The sequence below is a fragment of the Rhinoderma darwinii genome, chromosome 1 (genome assembly GCF_050947455.1).
Source record: "Rhinoderma darwinii isolate aRhiDar2 chromosome 1, aRhiDar2.hap1, whole genome shotgun sequence".
Classification (NCBI taxonomy): domain Eukaryota; kingdom Metazoa; phylum Chordata; class Amphibia; order Anura; family Rhinodermatidae; genus Rhinoderma; species Rhinoderma darwinii.
In genome coordinates this window covers 140,381,260-140,402,426 of record NC_134687.1, presented here as the reverse complement: position 1 = coordinate 140,402,426, position 21,167 = coordinate 140,381,260, and the positions used below count along the sequence as shown (strand labels likewise).

The window sequence follows — 21,167 nt, the reverse complement described above, 5'->3', positions numbered from 1 at the left end:
AAAGCAACTTTTTTTTTTTTTTTTTTTAGCACAGGTCAGCGTGGAATGGACATCGGGTGCAGGCAAACTAATGCTAAACCAATGTTGGTTGAGAAACTCTTGTAGGCTCTTGGTTGAACTGCACCTTTAAGCAGCTACTTATTACTGATGTATGCAAAGTACCTATGGATGAATGGTGCGCCTACACAAAAAATTAGGTAGCTCCAGTTATAGAAAACTTCTGATAAACCATAGATATGGGAGATTCATACCATTCGCACCAACATCTAGGAGAGCTTCTAATACAGCAGTTAGAAAGTGCAACCTCTTTCTAGATATCATTGTAAACTCCTGACAAGTCGTAATGGCATTTTCTATAACTTGAGATACAATAATAAAGTTTGAAGGAAAATACATTCAATATATGAAATTCGTTCACATATACGTCAGGGCTTTCCTTCATAACAGAAGCCATGACAATGCCAGGTACATTGTGTGACGAATACCAACGGCACCCCACAGTTCCCATTGACTCTTAACGGGGTCCGTCTGTTTTCAGCGCTATACCCACAGTCAAATCAAGACACAAATGTGGCACATTAATCCGAATAGGGAATTAATTCAGCCGTGTTATCCTTTGGGCTGGCAAATAAGGCAGAATTATTTACTTCTCTTTAGAAAACATGTTTATAAGGTTGGAATCACACATGCAGTTTTTGTGGCAGTTTTTTGTGCCGGAGCCAGTAAAAAAGTATGACGGAAAGACTGTCACTCCTCTATCGATTCCTGCGATTGGTTAAGGAAAAAAATAAATTAAAAAAAAAAAAATAAAAAAATGTAGGTGTGATTCTAGCCTTACGCAATTACGCAGCTGTACGGTCATAATGGGACTCTATATGCACATTACTTTAACAACCTGGACTTGGACCAGGCAAGAGATGGCTCAACAGAAACTTTGCTGGAGGTAAATCTTTATTGATCTATAAGGGCCCGTGGTCTATGAAGTAATGTGACTGAGCATAAACAAGCATTAGTTGCATAATAACAAACAGCTCCAATATAATGTACATACTTAGTTTTGCATAAGTGCATTCATATGCTTGCAACAAACGGCAAAGGGTGAACAGTTGACAGGTGAGAAAGGGGGTGAAGACAGCAGGTAATAAGACAGCATTCTGGTTGTAACCATTGATAGGTTTAGTGCATGGTGTAAAATAGTTTAGCTCTTCCGAACTATATATGTGGGCAAACTTGGGCAGCCAACAGGGATGATTAGCGGCATGAAAATCTAGATCACGCAGTCAGTAGTGATCAGTATTAGGCATGCAGAAGTGCTTAGAACATAACCGTATTAGACAGCAAGGTGGAACGGTGAACACTGGGAACCATTTGTGTAATATCACTAAGGTTCTGTCAGGAGGGAAGGCATTAAAGGAGCACTCCGGTCAAAAGTGACAAATCAGCCAGCACATGGCGTTAAATGTATCACTTACTATTACATTGTAGTCTTTATGCTTGCGGTTACTACATATTTTCTACATTGCAGCATCAAGTGGTCGCCATCTCCATGACAGTTGTCAGCCGTATGTGAATTACTTCTCCTTAGGGCTTATTCAGGCGAATGTATAATACGTCCGTGCAACACGCGTGATTTTCACACGCCTCGCACAGACCTATGTAAGCCAATGGAGCCGTTCAGACTGTCAGTGATTTTCACGCAGCGTATGTCTGCTGTGTAAAACGCACGCATCACGCACCCATTGAAGTCAATGGGTGCGTGAAAACCGCGCACGGCCTCCAGACGCACTTCCGTGTGCCGCGCGCTACATTAGTTAAAACTATGAATGAAAACTATAAAAAGCACCACGTGCTTTTCTGTTAACAAGCAGTGTCATAATGATGGCGGCTGCGCAAAAATCACGCAGCCACCCACCATATGCTACTGACACACGGAGCGGTGAATCCGGCCTTCCATAGATAACAGTGGACGGCTGTAAACAACTGAGCCCCTCCCAGGCTGAGAAACTGAAACCATGCGTCATGGAGCCTGGCCAAGCCACATAATCAATGGTGTCCTATTCGTATCCTGCAAAGGGGGGGGGGGGGGGGTAGTCATTGTAACATTAGATCATTTCCTATACGGACTGCCAAGCAGCCGAGGGCAGAACTGCTCATTTGTAAAGGCAGCTCAGGCTTCAGCTGCGGCCTAGTAAGGAACACCAAGGGATCTCTGTAACAGCACCATTCAGGTAAACGAAACTTTGGGGACTTGACACCATGAGCAAAAGCTGAATTTGTAGTTTTTGACTGGAGTGACCTTTTCAGCCTAAAAATGTTATCAATTTAAAAAAAGCTAGTTATTACCTCACACATGCCTGCTAGACCTTGCTGAAAGGCTTCAGGACTGACCTGACTGTCAGTAAAATTGTAGTTAAAAAAAATAATATATATGTTGTCCGGGATACGGCTTTTTTTTTTTTTTTTTTTAAACAAACACATTTAGCCCTCTTGATCAAGCAGGCTCAATAGCATTTTTTTGTTTTTTCCTTATAACTAAGTCTTCGCTCTGGTACCCACTGAGAAGAGCACCACTACATATAAGAATTGTGGTGGTGCTTAAAGAGGCTCTGTCACCACATTATAAGTGCCTTATCTCCTACATAACGCGATCGGCGCTGTAATGTAGATAAGTGCTTTTTATTTTGAAAAATGATAATTTTTGATCAAGTTATGAACAATTTTAGTTGTGCGAATTAGATTCATAACCCCTTAACTGGCTCCCGACCGCTGGCTGTGTTTTTACGGCGAGCGGTCAGGGTCCTTAAAACCCGAGCCATAGACTTTTTACGGCTCGGGTTTTAACTTGCTGCCCGAGCGCTCGGGCAGCTGAATGTCGGGTCTCCGGCTGTCAGTCACTGCCGTGGACCCAGAGAGCTTTCGCTGCTTCTGCCTTCTCTGATCACTTGTACACAGCGCTCAATGAATGCTGCCTCTATTGCTCCCGATGTTCATGTGACTGGTCACATGATCGCCGGGTGCCGTTAGTGACAGACTGCTGCTGGGTCTAACTAGACCCAGCACAGCCCTATTAGTGACAATTGTCACTATGAGAGGGCCGATTTCCCCTGTAACTGGGGCGGCTGTGCAGCTCCAGTTAGTGGAAAAGATGGTGTAAAAGAAAAAGGAAACAAATATATAAAGTCCCCCAAAGGGACTATTTTAGGGTAAAACTAGGTCGAAAAAATCACGTCGTTAACCAAATTAAAAAAAAGTTATAGACATTTAAACTAACACGTGCTAAAAGGTGTCTGGTTCTGAAGGCTCAAAATAGCCCGGTCATGAACTGGTTAATGACCAGCCTATTTTAAACCTTAATGACCAAGCTATTTTTTAAGTTTTTCCATCGTCGCATTCCAAGAGCTATAACTTTTTTTGCGTCAACATAGCTCTATAAGGTCTTGTTTTTTGCGGGACAAGTTGTATTTTAATAGCACCATTTTGGGGCACATATTTATTGATTAACTTTCTATTAACTTTTGGGGGGGGGGGGGGTGAATAGAAAAAAAAACCCTGAAATTTCGCCACTTTTTCACGTCCTAAATCTACGCCGTTTACCGTATGGTATAAACACCACAATAACTTTATTCAGCGGGTTGTTACGATTGCAACAATACCAAACTTGTATAGATTTTTTCTCAAAATTATTTGTTTTGTGTCTCCATATGAGGGCTTTTTTTTGGCGGGAAGACTTGTAACTTTTATTGGTACCATTTTGGCGTAGATGCGACTTTTTGATCACTTTTTAATCACGTCAGGAGTCAAAGAAAACAGCAATTTTTCCATAGTTTATTTAATTTTTTACGACGTTCACCGTGCATGTTAAATAATGTAATAGCTTTATAGTCGGGGTCGTTACGGACGTGGCGATACCAAGTATGCTTAACTTTTTGTTTTTTTAATAGTAAAGCAGTTTGTAAGGGGAAAAATGGGTTTCATTTAACTTTTTTTCTTTTTTTACTTTTTTATGCGACTTGGTCAAAAAGTAAAGCACGCCCAGTTGTCCATTAAGAAACTCATTAGCATAAATCTAATCTAGGTCATAACTCCGTCAAAAATGATAGTTTTTCTAAATAAAAAAACACTGCTGTAATCTACATTACAGCGCCGATCACATCATGTACAATATAAGGCACTTATAATGTGGTGACAGAGCCCCTTTAAAGTCAATGCACTTCTAAGGGGCTATTCACACAGCTGTTTGAACGGCCTGTGAAAAAGTAGGACATCTATTTTTGCCTGTTTTCACAGATCCTTCAATAGCCTGCAAACTTGAAGTGTACCTATACTTAAACAAAAAAAAAAAAAACTTCTGACATGTCACTATTACAGGTTTAAAGTGTACCTATACTTAAACATTTGACATATGTACTTGTAAGGGTATGTTCACACGCAGTAGCAAAATAAGTCTGAAATTACAGAGCAGTTTTCGCCTGAAAACCGCTCCTGATTTTCAGATGTTAACTCACGTTTTTCGCTGCATATTTTACAGCCGTTATTGGAGTGGTTTTTCAATGGAGTCAATGAAAAAACTGCTCCAAAAACGTCCCAAGAAGTGAAATGCACTTCGACGCGGGCGTGATTTTATGCGCCGTCTTTTGACAGCGACGCGTAAAATTACACCCGGTGGGAACAGGACATCGTAAAACCCATTGAAAGCAATGGGCAGATGTTCGCAGGCATAATGGAGACTTTTTCAGGCGTAAAACACCCGAATTATATCTGAAAACAGTGCGTGTGAACATACCCTTAGCGTTCGATATGGCTGAAAACGGCCACGTCTTGCTGGTTAGAAGGATGTCCACCATACTTTTAGCCATGAAGTGAATATATATATTCCAGAATAGAAGAATCACAATTTCATTATACGAGTAAATCAAAGATCTAGAAATGGCCGTGCTACAAAACACTCATAAGAAATGCATCACTTTATGATTTTGCTGCAAACTAAACTAAATCTACAAAAGATCAAGCCTTGTGCATTAAAGTAGGCAAGCAAAGCAAACACATTGTTACATAAAAGCACACCAGCCCCACGCTTTCCAAGTTAGTTTCATTTTAGAAAAGGTTAAGTCGCCCCAAAGAAGCGTACTACCCGGAATATATCATAAATAAGGACAATCAGTCAGACGCAACATTCAGTGTGGTCTTTTTATTGGACAGTCATTTACACAGATAATCAGAGCGATCAGCCATAACCAATTCAATGGACTTAACAGATTTTTACAAACGGGTTTTTTTTTGTGGTTTGTTTTTTTTAAACTGAATCATAACCGAATCCGCCCCCTTAGTCAAAGATCTGCACATACAGTATTAAAACAGGAGATTTGTTAAAAATGAATCGTTCAACTGAAAAGTGTTGGTGTTATAAAGGGTTGGCGCGACACTATAATCATCACTAGTTAAGCTGCACGGCAAGATGGACTGTCCCTTTTTTTTGCTCCTATAGCTTCAAGTTTGGGTAGATATCCCCATGGACTTTATTCTGGAAATTGTAAGAAGCAAAAGTGACAATTAGAGAAAAATAAATTCACATGAGCCAAAAAAAAATATTAAGCTCATGCTTTTTTTTCCTCAAAATACAGTGAAACTTTATGTTCACAAACTAACCAGAATTAGCAGACGCCACAAAAACTTTCATACACGGTCACAGAAAGACAAGAACGCACGACACGTCCTCTGTTCTGAACAAGGATTAATGGACCAATTTCTGGAAAATTTGCATAGGTTTACTTACTTTTTTATAAAAACACTGAATACGTGCGTATATGAACTAAAAAAATTAGAAATGATACACAACACAAATAAGAGCGCAAAGTGGAATAACATCTACAAACAAATCCTTGTTCAGAAGAGAGACGTTTCCTTGCCATATATACTGCGTGGCCTATAGGTTCCCACTGTGCGTTATGCCCAAATACAAATGACTGGATATGAGAAGTCACCACTCCAGAGCCTTACACCAAATTTGTAAGAAGCTTTACTGGCGCATCAGGGGGAACTACAGCCGAGCAATACATTAGGAAGCAAAAATAGGAAAAGCACAAACATAGGGAAGGCAGTATTTGAAATAAAATCCACTTACTTTTACTCTCTGGAGGAATAGAGAGAGAGAAAAAAAAAGGAATAATATCATTAACAGCTCTGCTATAGTGAGAAAAATGTAGGTTTAAATAACATATAAATGAAATTCTGTGCTCGTGATCAGGGTCAGCGTCGACGATACCTCTATAAAATGGCGTTTTGCTCCATATGCATTTTCGGCATATTGACAGGCTATGACAAACTTGGCTTCAATCAGGGAACACCAGATTAGTCCAATGACTAATGCATCACCCGGGTGTCTCTCAAGCAAAATCAAGAATGGGTAACAGTGCCACCAATAACAGAGCCCTTTACTTAGTGCATCATTTTGGGCTCATATACATAGCATGCTCTGAAAGTATCTCAACGCCTCTTCTTGATCTGACTGGCTGAGAGCTACCACGTGACTACATCCGCAGCACCTTGAGGCCGCATGCACACAACAGTATTTTTCATCAGTAATTACGGACCCATTCATTTCTATTGGCCACGGACACCTTTCAGTATTTTTACTGATGGGTGTCCGTGCTGAAAAAGAAATAAGTTATAGAACCGGTGCAATTCTTGTCCGTAATTATGGCAAGGACTCTCCCATAGAAGTCTATGGGCGCTTCCGTAAATACGGACCGCTACGGATGTGCAGCCATAAACTGTCCATATTTACGGAAGCTTTGCTAGGCAACATGTTAACTACATCATTTGCAACCTCCCTCTTTGTACGGAGCAAATACGGACCGTATTTACAGACAGTAATTCGGGATAGATGAAAATACCGTCGTGTGCATGGGGCCTTACAATGAAGGCCAAGGCTTACATCCAATCAGCACTATATAGGAGGTATAGAAGTGCCGCAAATGGGAGTTTTTGGGATGCATATTACACGTGCTCCAAGTCAAGAATTCCCATTAAAAACCTAACATATGTCTTTATCATGTAATCAGACAAAATCCTCACAATAGATCGCTAAACAGCTTGTTTTTGGCTTACCAACTCAAAGTAACCAAATACCTTCAGCTAGGGTCACAGAGAATCCTTATTAGGGTATGTGCACACACACTAATTACGTCCGTAATTGACGGACGTATTTCGGCCGCAAGTACCGGACCGAACACACTGCAGGGAGCCGGGATCCTAGCATCATACTTATGTACGATGCTAGGAGTCCCTGCCTCTCCGTGGAACTACTGTCCCGAACTGAAAACATGATTACAGTACGGGACAGTTGTCCTGCAGCGAGGCAGGGACTCCTAGCATCGTACATAACTATGATGCTAGGAGCCCGGCTCCCTGCAGTGTGTTCGGTCCGGTACTTGCGGCCGAAATACGTCCGTCAATTACGGACGTAATTAGTGTGTGTGCACATACCCTTACAGCAACATGCGGATTTTACTGCGGATTTCCCTTCTTAATAGGAGTAGATTGACCGCTCTCTCCCCATGTCCAGTAATTGAGAGAAAGTGGTCAATCAGCAGCAGGTGGGCAGGGACAGCTCATGAATACGCTGGACCAATAAACTATGTTCAGCCAAACTAAACCAGATTTACATTTAAAAAAATAAATAAAAATCAGTGTGCCGGGCAGCATGATGTAGTTAACAAATTCACTTTTAGGGTATGTTCACACAGAGTTTTTTTTGCAGGCAGAAAATTCTGCCTCAAAATTCCGTTTCAAAATCTGCCTGCACGCTGTTTGCCGCGTTGAGGCGTTTTTTGCTCCCACCCATTGAGCGCCACGGGCAAAAACGCCACAAAATACATTTGTCAATGGGAGGTCAGAGACGTAAACTGCCGAAGATAGGGCATGTCGCTTTCTCCAGCCAGCAGATTTTTCTGCTCGCGGGAAGACAAAAAAAAGCGCCTCCGCCTCCCATCATTGAAATCAATGGGAGGCATTTTTTGGACTTTTTTTTGGCGTAAAAAAAAAAACCCAAAAACTCTGGAAGTAGGTATGATTTAGGATCAGTTCACACCAAGCTGAATTTACACAGGGGCAGAAAATCTGCAGCAGATTACAGCCATAGCCATGTTCACATCTCATCCACATGCTGCTGAACATTTTCTGGATGGAAATAAGAGAACGCTGCAGACCAAAACCCCAGCATGCTCATTCTTTTCAGGATGTTCACTGCAGATTTCAGCCTTTTCAATGAAGGGTTAAATCCACAGCACAATACTAAAGTTTTACGTTGAAGAAAAGTTGCGGAAAACCTGCAGCATTCCCGTCCTGCATGAACCCAGCCTAAGACTATGTGCACACGCTTAGGGTATGTGCACACACACTAATTACGTCCATAATTGACGGACGTATTTTGGCCGCAAGTCCCGGACCGAACACAGTGCAGGGAGCCGGGCTCCTAGCATCATACTTATGTACGACGCTAGGAGTCCCTGCCTCTCCGTGGAACTACTGTCCCGTACTGAAAACATGATTACAGTACGGGACAGTTGTCCTGCAGCCAGGCAGGGACTCCTAGTGTCGTACATAACTATGATGCTAGGAGCCCGGCTCCCTGCACTGTGTTCGGTCCGGGACTTGCAGCCAAAATACGTCCGTCAATTATGGACGTAATTAGTGTGTGTGCACATACCCTAAACAAAAAACGTCTGAAAATACGAGCTGTTTAAGGGAAAACAGCTCCTGATTTTCAGACTTTTTTTTTAATCAACTTGCGGTTTTTTACGGCCGTTTTTGGAGCTGTTTTTCTATAGTCAAAGAAAATAAGGCTCCAAAAACGGCTCAAGAAGGGACATGCACTTCTTTTTCGCGGCCTTTAAATACGGCCGCGTAAAAAAACACCCCGTCAAAACAGAACGCTGTCTATCCCATTGAAATCAACGGCCAGATGTTTGGAGGCGTTCTGCTTCCAATTTTCCGGCCCAAAAAACAAGCCGTGTGGACATACCCTAAGGGTATATTAAGATGGTGTGGTAAAAATTGCGGTTTATTAGCGGAAAAAAGCTGTGTTATTTGTACAACTGCAGCATTTTGGAAATAATAAACAGCTATTTGACCACACTGTCTGAATATACACGAAGTATCTAGCCTTGAGGGCTGATTCTGATGTGTGGCGTTTTTGCACACGCAAAACACGCAGCGTTTTGCTTGCGCAAAAGCCACTTACCAGCTCCGTGTGGCAGCAGGATATGATGCGCGGCTGCGTGCTTTTTGCGCAGCCGCCATCATTATGACACGCTTTTCTGTTTACATTCATCCTTTTGACAGCTGTTGCGCAAACACACAGTTCGCACGAAGTGCTTCCGTGCGGCATGCGTGGGTTTCACGCACCCATTGACTTTAATGGGTGCGTGATGCACGAAATACGACGAGATATTGAACATGTCGCGCTTTTTACGCAGCGGACAAACACTGCGCAAACAGCACGGACTGTCTGCACTGCCCCATAGACTTCTATTTGTCTGTGCGTGGCGCGTGAAACCACGTGGCCTGCGCGGACGCAATTCACGTTCGTGTGAATCCGCCCTTATATTGTGAGAATTAAAGAACTCCGAGCAGGCTTTAAAGGGGCTCTGTCCCCAGATTATAAGTGCCCTGTCTCCTAACTAAACGGATCGGCGCTGTAATGTAGAGAAGTGGTTTTTATTTTGAAAAACGATCATTTTTGGGCAAGTTACGAACAATTTTAGCTTTATGCCAATTCGTTCTTAATGACCAACTGGGCGTTTTGAAGTAGTGTATGACGCTGACCAATCAGTGTCATACACTTCATTCATATTCAGCTTACTTCATTCATATTCAGCTTATTTCACTGCACAGCGTGATTTCGTGAGATCACGCTGTGATTGGACTTCCTCCCACAAGTCCTTCACCAGAAAGATGGAAGAGTCAACAGACATCGCCTCCAGCCACTGCAGATTTGGATAAAGGTCCTAGCACTGCTGGAGGCGGTCTGTTGACTCTTCCATCGATCTGTGGGAAGACGTTCCGTCGGAGCGTGATCTCACGAGATCACGCTGTGCAGTGAAACAAGAATGGAGAGATGTGTATGACACGGATTGGTCAGCGTCATACACTATACTGTACAACGCCCACTTGGTAAAGAGTTAAAACATTACCAGTTGTCCATTAATAAATAATTAGCATCAATCTAAAATTGCTCAAAAATTATCGTTTTTCAAAATAAAAAGCACTGCTGTTACCTACATTACAGCGCCGATCAGATTATGTAGGAGACAGAGCACTTATAATGTGGTGACAGAGCCTCTAAGCCTTATTCACTTATTGCAGATTATGGTCAGTATTTGTAAGTCAAAACCAGGAGTGGATCCTATGTAGAGAAGTATTCGGCACACAGACAAATATGATTCAAAAAATTCTTTCGTTTTATTTGTATTGTATTCAAATGCCATGGGCGGAGTGCGTGCAACGTTTCGGTCCAAGAAGACCTTCGTCAGGCACTAGAACCCTGTTGGCGTGTATGTGTCCTTCTGATGAGCGCTGTAGTTCATATCGCGGCTTACCGCTCGTTTTTGGCGCTCTATTCGTGCACCTCCTATAAGTCTAGTGCACTCTGAACCAATACCGACCAGGAGTGGATCCTAAACAGGGAAATGTAATGGAAAATGTATACTTCTTTGTATACACTTCTGATAAATACTGATTAAATCTGCAATATGTGAATGAGGCCTTAGGAGGTCTGCCAGTGGACAATAGGTTTTGGGAATTGTCCACAGTTTGATTCACCCAAACATTTTATTAAAGTAGAATAGAGAGATGATTACATTTCTGCAAATTTCACTGTTCATAAGAATGACTATTCAGGTAACACTTATGTTTTTCACAATCTATATTGTGCATATTTGGAGGGGGGGGAGGAGAGGGAAAGATCCTACCGTAATCTGCCAGTGCAGGTTTCAGTTGTGTATTGATGTACTCATGGCGTTCATGGAAACGTTCTTTGTCTCGGCTCACGGTTCGGTAAGCCTGCAAGGACACAAGAAGATTAGGAAGAGTCTAGCTATGGAATTGCAAAGTAAATACAGGATATAGCAGCAATGGTCAGTTCACACAGAACTTTTGTCACGGACGCTGGAAGAAAAAAGAAAAAAAAAAAGCCAAAAACATCCAAACCCGCCCCCCCCCCCTCCCATTCATTTCAATGGGAGACAGAAGGTTTTTTTTTTCCCCCCTGGGCGGCACGTCCATTTCTAGACACTGTTTCCGCCTCCGACAAATAAATGGGAGGCAGTGAAAACCTGCAGCTCTTTTGAGCGTTTTCCACAGTGTTTTTTTGCCCGTGGTCTTTGCATTAGGTTCAAAGGTCACGGACGAAAAATAGAGAAAAATCACAGGGAAAGAAGCGCAGGCAGTTCAAAATCTGCCTTCACATCCCTGAAGGAATTCTGGGGCAGTTTTTCTTCTGCCTGGAAAAAAATAAAAAATAAAATAAAGTGTGTGAATAGAGCCCAACAATGATTACAAAGAAATTGCTAATTAATCCAAAATTCACTCACGTATCTGAAACAAGAACTGATGTAAGTTACATTATCTCCCTGTTAAATCCACATGAGAGACCAGATACTGCAGACCAAGGACTACAATCTTTTGACCTTGCTTTCTCAGGAAATGAATACTTGTGACTGCAGGATATTTATCTCCGCACAATGCCAACCACAGACAGCCGCTCCATGTCCACAACAAACAGAAGGCTCGTCCAGGGATAACTCTTTGTAGTGCTACTGATCGCTTTTAACTATTAAAGAGGACCTGTCACTAGGTCATAAATTGAACTGGTTATCTAACCTGACATTTTTCCTGGACAGGTCCTATTTTTGTGAGTTTTTGCACACCACGCAGCCCATTGAAGTCAATGGGTGTGAAAATAACAAACCGCACACGGATGTCATCCGTGTGCTGTCCGTGATTCACGCACTAGTTGGTAAAAAAAAAAAAAAAAAAAAAACACTTCCAGGTTTTTTTGCAGCCGTAAAAAACGCATGAGATATGGAGGACATACGCACGTAGAAGATGCGGATGCCACACTGAACTGCAACGCCGCAAAAACGCTGGACACAAAAACGGAAACACTCATGTGAATCTAGCAACCTAAGCGATCATTCTGCTTTTAGTTTGAGCCACCTATTATGATACGTTTGCTTTGCAGCGTTCGTATCAGTATACGATTAGGCGTAAAGGTGTTGTGTTCTGAATACAAACACCTGTCCATGTGCCCAGGCCCCCTCGGAGTCAGAGCGGCTCCCATTCTGCTACACGAGCAGTCTTTCCGAAATCAGAAGGTTCACCCAACGTTCATCTAATGTGTATGGACACCTTTCCATACGTGCCTCCCTGCCACAATCAGACAACCCTTTTAAAAGTACAATGTATTGCACAGAGAATTAATTACGGGACAAAAGATAAAACACATATGGCATATACAGTATGGAGAATATATACTTACATAAAATCCACCACCCGCAAAAGCAACACCAACTAACAGGTAATAAGGAAGAGCTTCCCCAGAAGAGCCGGGCACACTGGATGACATCTGACGAACAGAAGCTATAGAAAAAAAAAAAAAAACACATTTTTTTTTTTTTAATGCTAACAGTAGGCATTGAAAACAGCAACCATCCTGATCTTCACATTAATCTCCATACTGGAAGTAGAAGATGACCCCTCATGTCAGGTTGGCGCCTGTAATCAAACACTTGTCGCTTTGCACAAACCTAATCTAACAATGCTGCGTATGTGTCGTTTGGCAACAGATAAACCCAACCAGTTGCTACGCCTCATGCAGACTCCTGTATTGTGGATCTGGGCTGTACAGATCTGTCATTCAGCACCTTTAGACTGGTATTGGAGATGCAAAAGGGGCCACTTCTGCATAGTGACAGGTTGTGGTTTCTTTAGTCATGGAAGTATATAGAATCCAGGATGAGAATAAATAATATAAGGGACATGCTCTTATACATGAATTCTCCCCTGAAAACCCGGCCTCATGGAGGGCACAGGTGTGATTAGGAAAACAAATTATAGGTGAAACATTCAGACACAGACCGGTCCCGTGAACATTGCGTTGCTGTGTGCATGAAGCCTAAGTTCCCACAAGTCGGATACGCTGCGTAAAAAAAAAAAAAAAAAAAAAAAAAAAAAAAAAAATCACAGCGTATCCAACCTGGAACCCAGAGCACCTTCCATACGAAAAAAAGGCAACCACTGTGGTGCGGTTTTTCGGACTGAATTTCCGCTTCGTAACAAAGCGCTCATACTTACCCACTCCGGCATCCTACGATGACGTTACAGGCCATGGGACCCTGCAGCCTGTGATTGGCTGCAGCAGTCACATGGGATGAAACGTCACCGTAGCATAATCTCTTTGATTATGCCACAAAAGTCACAACACTTGGCTTTCTGTTGCAGGTTTTGCATCGACATTGAATTCAAATGGGGAAAACCCACAACAGAAACGCAGCATGAATTTAAAGGCTGCGGAATTAAATTCCGCACCGCAGGTCAATTTATTAACTTTTGCCACTGCGGGTTTTTTTCTCGCAGCGTGGGCATGAGAGAGTTACTACATCTCATCCACTTTGCTGCTACTATAAATGCAGCAAAATTTACGCACGCAATTCCGTTGCGGAAATGCCGCAGAATTTACGCTACGTGGGAACCCGGCCTTAGTCTGGATTCCCGGAAATGCTGCAGACTTTCCATGCACAAAATCCACAACAGATAGAAGTCCCAATCTTTATAAAAACACTCACGAATTGCACATCAAAAGAGGGGCTTATAAAAGTGAGCCCTTTATGATAGGCTTTGGGATTACAATCAAATCTTATCCACATGCTGCTAAATATTTCCAGACGGAAATCAGAAATATATATAAGGCCAAAAAACCAGTTCACATTTTTGGACTATATGGTCTGCATGGAGACATTTTTTCCGTCTCATTTGTGTTTGCCTTTTAAAGCTCAAGCAAGAGGTGTGTGTGTGTGTGTGTGTGTGTGTGTGTGTGTGTGTGTGTGTGTGTGTGTGTGTGTGTGTGTTAGAAATTGAGAACGTGCTGCAGATTTTCAAATACGCAGCATGCGCATTCTTGCTGCAGTAACTCGACTGAAAATCCATAGCCTTGCCCTCTCGCATGAATTCATCATTAGGATAGATATATGTGAGTATTTTAATGTTTATTGCAAATAATGTCTTTTTTATATAAAATATACACATTTGGTATCGTCGCGGCCGTAATAACCTGCACAATAAATGAAAGGGTATGTTCACACGGCGGGGGTCCGTAACGGCTGAAATTACGGGGATGTTTCAGCCTGAAAACATCCCCGTAATTTCAGCCGTACCGGCATGTGCAGGCGCTTGAACGCCGCGTCAATTACGGACGTAATTAGCGCTGCTATTCATTGGAGTCAATGAATAACGGCTCCAATTACGGCCAAAGAAGTGACAGGTCACTTCTTCTACGCGGGCGTCTATTTACGCGCCGTCATTTGACAGCGGCGCGTAAATATACGCCTCGTGTGAACAGACAAACGTCTGCCCATTGCTTTCAATGGGCAGATGTTTGTCAGCGCTATTGAGGCGCTATTTTCAGACGTAATTCGGGGCAAAAACGCCCGAATTACGTCCGTAAATAGGCCGTGTGAACATACCCTAAGTGTAATTTATGATGTGTAGGCTATAAAAAAAAAATAAAAAAAAATCTGCTCTTCCACTTATTAATGTGAGGCATTATGAATTTAGTACCTCCCTATGCCTCAGATTAATAGTCATCAACCCCATCGTGTACCGCACATTAACCCAATGTTGTTCATTATGACACTGAGAAACGAGATGGTGTTAATTACTATTAATGTGAGGCACACGGGGATTCAAAAGTCATCACACCTCGTGCCTCATCAGAAAATGGAAAGACTTTTTTTTAACTCCATATAACCACTCACATATAGAACAATCACTTTTTCCATGTCAAAGGTGTCCATAGCCTTTAAATGGCAACTCTGCGCCCATATCTCTGCACAGACAGACATGTTAATCATTCAAAAGCTGAATAAAACAGAAGACCAAGGATACGGCAGATTTTCCTGATGGAATGAGTTCATGGCCATTTTATGCCATACACTACGATTATTTTTTTCCTGCGGTTTCGCTTTGCTTCTTTCTAAAGCCCATTGGCAAGCACATCCTGTAAAAACAACCTATTGTAATATTCCATCCACCGTGAACACAATGAGAATAGCTCATATCCCAGCAGGAATGGCAAACACAACACAGGCATGAATGAAGAAGGCAACAACGCACCACAATCTAGTTATACCATCCACCCAGAAGAGGGCGCTGAGGAGTAAATACACCAGAATACACTTCACTAGTCAACAAACTGGAGACATAATCCAGACGCAGTATACAGTATACAGGCCTCACCGACACCCTGGGCTACTGAAGCTACAAAACAAACATATAATACATCATAGGCCACTTCCTCCACAGGAAGAAAGGTCCCTGCAAACACAGCGAGGAAGAACATTAGCTTTACTGCAGGAAGCCATTTTTACCACGTGACCTTCAATTCTCCACTTTTAGGTCAAGGACTGCGGTCTACAAGCTGAATGTGACATCACGTATACAATGGACTAGTAGTAAATTATATTAATCCCATCCACCTACATCAATCACAAATTATAATACGAATGCGTTCACATCCTTCTGTTAGACCATTGCGTCCTGGCTAGTTGTGCCCCATTTGTATAGCCGATTCCTCCGCACCATCCATTGAATGACCTCTAAATGACCAGACAGACCATAGGCCCAGAGGTCAGGACGACTTATCAGTTCTCACTGCTCGCCAGGACAGGCACGTCTGCTGCTACAAGAGGACACACGTCAGTTATAAAGTTCCCATGACCAAGTGAGTAAGACCACCACCCAGGACTGCAAGTTCAATGTAGAGGTCAATGCCCCTTTATAGCGCACATTGATGAAGGTGGTTTCTCCGCAGGACACGCATTCAATTACACTCATGTCCTTACTAGACCCAATGACGACTACTAGAAACCCAGAACATGAAAGGAGCAGGACTGAAAAGAAGAAGAAGGGCATCTAGTAGGCGCTCACCATTGCGAAGAAGGGCGCCTGCCCCCCGGTATGTTAGGGGAGCCAGCTTCTGCCAGGCGTTTCGGCACAGATGCATAGTCTCCACTGCCGTAGATCGCTGCCCGGAGAGGACGACTGAGTGAAGCGACACTGACAGAAGAGGCGTAGCCGCAGCACAAGCAAGGGCATGTGACGTCACGGGGCGTGGTTTTCACGCCCCTCCTCAGGTGCACTATCTGCGAGATTCTATTAGCTACGTGCCAGAGCGGGATATTGGCTCTGCGCACGCGCCTTCCTTACATACCTTATTAGGCAAAATACGCAAATGTCTGTTCAACAGATGCAGCGACAATGTCACGTGTGACCAGCAAGGAGCGGGAATTATTCTCTAGGTCGCTATGACTATGTTGATACCAAACATATATTTTTAATTCATATTTTGCTACATTTGCTTGATGAAAACTTTTTTTCTAAATTGTTTTTGTGTTTCCGCATTCCAACAGCCATAACATTTGAAACTTTTCTTCAACATAGATTTAGGCTGGGTTCACACTGTGCGTTTTAAAAAAAAAAAAAATACAAAAAACCAAAAAAAAACTCCCATTGAGAGACAAGTTTATCCACCAAAGCAGAAAACTGCATAAAAAAAACCTGTACCAAAACGGCACTGTGTGAATAAGGCCTTATACTAACAGGCAGTCTAATAGGTTCAGGTCCATGGCGGACCGGGGGGCTTTCGTTAGGCCCCTGGCTGCCATGGCAACCTACCGGCACCCTGCAATCTCGTCGCAGTTGCGCCAATTGGATAGCGTTGGAAGCCCCTCTCTTTGTAAAACCACTTGGGGCCTAATAGCGACCACAGCACCTATACACACAACCGTATTTTTAATCCATCCGTAAATACGGTCCGTTTTGCATCTGTAATGCATCCGTATTTACGTATCCTCAAAAAGAATAAGAAAACCAAAAATCACATGCAGCATCTGCAAGCCTGGCATTGCCTATCAACGCTTCCGTAATTACGGAAGCGCCCATAGATTTACATGAGGAGTCCGTGCCGTAATTACGGACAAAAAAAGGACATATTCTATGATTCCTACGGCACGGACACCCATCCGTAAAAATACAGAAAGGTGTCCGTAGCCCATGGAAATGAATGGGTCTGTAATTACAGATGAAAATACGGACGCATGCATGGGGCCTTAGACTTGGTTCACATTATGCGTTTTTGTTGCAGCCTACAGAAAAGAATCTAAAAAAATGACGTGTTTTTTATGCATTTTTCAGAGTTCTTTAGCTGTAAGGCTATAACAATTAAATTCCAAACCACATTACAGCTGAAACATGTAAAATACACATGCGATTTTCCAAAAATGCACACGCTTTTTTTACATTCCTTGTTTCTGACAAGGCAATTGTTATGCTGTGGATTAAAAAACCGCACCGCAGGTCAATTTCTGAGCATTTTTTCTGTTTATCATTTATGCAGCGTGTGGATGATATTTGTTCAGACCCCATCCACTCTGATGCTACTGTTTTATGCTGCGGATTTTCTACAACTAAATTAGTTGCGGTAAATCTTCAGTATTTACGCTACGTGCGAACTCACCCATATGCATACCTCCCAACTTCCAAGAATCACAAAGAGGGACAATCTATTTTTTTTTCTTTTAAGCCACGCCTTTAATCCCACCCAATCCAAGCCCATACACACCCGATTCAGCCCATACAGTATCCTTCTCCCATAGTGCCTCCCACACATTATAATACCAAATAGCTGCCCCCACACAGTATAATGCCCCCATAGCTGCCACCATACACTATAATGCCCCCATAGCTGCCACCATACAGCATAAAGCCAACACAGATGCCCCCATACAGTATAATGCCCACATATTCTCCAATCCAGTATAATGCCCATACAGATGCCCCCATGCAGTATAATGCCCAAATTCCCCCATACAGCATAATGCCCCCATAGCTGCCCAATACAGTATAATGCCCCCTTAGCTGCCCCTAGTGCCAGTGCCCTTGCAGATTGTGACAGTGCCCATGTATATAGTGCCCATGTACCTGGCACCACAGTCCCCTGTAGATAGTGCCCCTATATAGTGCCACAATGTCCATGTAGATAGTGCCACACCCCCATGTAGATAGCGCCAGCCCCCCCCCCCCCCCCCTGTAGATAGCGCCATTGGGACTCCCTCTAGGAGCGGAATCCCCAGCCAGAGCATAGGCCTGGGATTCCACTCCTAGAGGGAAGATCTGATGTCACTGTCCATATATGGACAGTGAGGTCTGTGGCTACTCCGTTAGCGGAATTCCCGTTGCCGACTCTGGTCGGGGATTCCGCTCCAGGAGGAGCCACTGACGTTAAAGGGAATGTGTCGCTAGAAATTATTTTTTTTAGTTAAACCGTTAGTATATACATAATTAGACATTGTTCTAATTTTTTTAATTTTTTCACAAGTCAGGAAATATTATAAATTAGATTCTAATTTATAACATTTCCCTGTGCTGGTCACTAGAGGGAGCAATTCCCAAAATTGCAGCATTGGCATGTGGTAAAGCAACCTCATTGCTTTATGCTGCAAAATTTGAGAAGACACACTCGCTCTAGCGTCCTCAAACAATCCCCCCTCCTTTATCGTGGCTAGTGCCAGGAGAAAGGAGGGGATTGAATGTTCAAACCTCCTACACTGTGTGCCGCCATTTTTTGAGCGAATACACAGTGTAGTAGGCTTACATACAGTGGTAATCACACACTAAAACACAAACATACACAGACATAACCTACCTGCTCCTGCCGCCGCCGCTGCCGCCGCTCCCTCCGGTCCGTCCGCTCCCTCCACTCGCTTCTGAACACATGTCCGAAAGCCGCGACCGGAAGTAGTCATCTTACTGTCTGACCGCAGCTTCCGGCCCACAAGAAAATGGCGCCGGATGTCGCTCGGCCGAAGACCTTCCATTTGGACTGTGTGCGAGCGGCGCATACGCCGTTCCCACACAGACGGCGTACACCATAGTGAATGGAACGGCTCCCGTTCGCATTCTCTATGGGGATGTATGTGCCGTACTCCATCTCTGTATGTGTCGTTAATCGACACATACAGAGATGAAAAAAAAAATGGCAGCCCCCATAGTGAAGTAAAAGTTAGAAGAAAAAAAAGTAAAACACAAACACACAGAGTTGCCGACTCTGGTCGGGGATTCCGCTCCAAGAGTAGCCACTGACGTCACTGTCCACATATGGACAGTAACATCAAGGGCTTCCTCGAGCACAGCTCTTACAGTAGCGCTGTGCCTGCGGAGTCCTCGGCGAGCGGAAGAGCTTCCTCCGATCTGAACTAATTCTGAAGCAGGGAGCTGATGGTTCCCTGCTTCAGAATTAGTGGCTACTCCTTGAGCGGAATCCCCATTGCCGGGGATTCCGCTCTTAGAGGAAATCCCTGAGGTTACTGTCCATATATGGACATTGATGTCAGTGGCTCCTCCTGGAGCGGAATCCCCGACCAGAGTCGGCAATGGGAATTCCGCTAAAGGAGTAGCCACTGACCTCACTGTCCATATATGGACAGTGACATCAGGGCTTCCCTCTAGGAGTGGAATCCCAGGCCTATGCTCTGGCTTCTCCTCCGCTCTGAACTAATTCTGAAGCAGGGAGCTGATGGTTCCCTGCTTTAGAATAAGTTTGACAGCAGGACATACCCCCAGCCGCCCGGGACAGGGGGACACTGCCTGGAATCCGGAACTGTCCCGCTGAATCTGGGACGGTTGGGAGGTATGCATATTGGTTAGTTCACACGTAGAATAAACACTGCAGAATTTGTCAGGATTTTCTGTGCAGCGATTCTGTAGTGTATTACAGTAGCAGAAAGGTGGATGAAATTTGTACAGATCTCATCCACACGCTGTAGAAAAACCCCCACACAAAAGACGTGCGGATATTGACTTGCTGTATGGATTTTCAATCCGCAGCATGCCAATTTATGTTGCAAAAATGCAGCAGAATGTCCCCACAGTAAATCCTGATGAAAATTCTACACGTACAAGGCCACATGCACACGATGCATATTACGTGCGGATTTGCCGCAATGATTTCCTATGGCAAATCCACAGTATAATACCTCATGCACACGGTCGTGCCCGTAATCACTGCCCGTGACTGCGGGCACGGCCGGCCGCCTACGGCAGCAGACAGTCACTCGCATTTTCGGCCCGTGTTCTAATACAAAGTATGGGAGCACGGACCATAAAAAGCAAAAGATATTACAGGTCCTATCTGTTGCGGAGGCTTTCTACGGCCCAGACACCTTCCCGCAAAAAAAATACGGGAAGGGGTTTGTGGTTAATAGAAGTGAATTGGTCTGTAATTAGTCGTGTGCATGGGGCCGAATACATGACCTGCCTAGGTAGAGTCGTGCGTTAACCTTAGATCATCCTATCCCCCCACCCCCACTTTAGTAAAGACACGTGACACCGAGGTTGGATGTGAAATGGCCACAGCAGCCGTTTATTAATTTCACAGTTTTATAAAAACAATTTAAATCCGAAACATTCGGATAACTAGTTAGGAATCCGCCAGAGAATTCCTCCTAATAATTCACATGACCCAACATGGGTCAGAATCGTAAATAACAATTTAACGTTAACATTAACCCGAGCAGAGGAAGTCCTTGAAGCCCCTTCAGATGTTCCTTTTTAAGAACACACCGAATTAGCCATCTGCAAACCACCAATTACCTCCAGCCGTAAACCAGCTCGGAAGCACCGTTCACCTCTGCAGATGGCTCCAACCACTAGAAGTCCACTTCAAGGGGATAACACCCGATGAAGCCCTCAAGTGATATACCGACCACTAGAAGTCCACTTCAAAGGGATAACACCCGATGAAGCCTTCAAGTGATATACCTTCTACCAGAAGACCACTTCAAAGGGATAACACCCGATGAAGTCTTCAACCATGTACCTTTTTTGGGGGACGC

At 43.5% G+C, this 21,167-nt stretch overlaps 1 protein-coding gene across 1 annotated transcript in view; it reads right to left on the bottom strand.

Moving 5' to 3' along the window:
* Window positions 1-16,399, bottom strand: part of MGARP (mitochondria localized glutamic acid rich protein) — a 45,096-nt gene extending 28,697 nt beyond the window's left edge. Inside the window, exons 1-3 of the mRNA XM_075848300.1 lie at window positions 16,204-16,399; window positions 12,539-12,639; window positions 10,877-11,061 (exon numbers count right to left, since the gene is read on the bottom strand). Of these exons, the coding sequence (XP_075704415.1) occupies window positions 10,877-11,061; window positions 12,539-12,639; window positions 16,204-16,279 (362 nt within the window). The 5' untranslated portion in view covers window positions 16,280-16,399. The remainder of the gene's footprint in view (window positions 1-10,876; window positions 11,062-12,538; window positions 12,640-16,203) is intronic.
* Window positions 16,400-21,167: the final 4,768 nt, after the last annotated feature.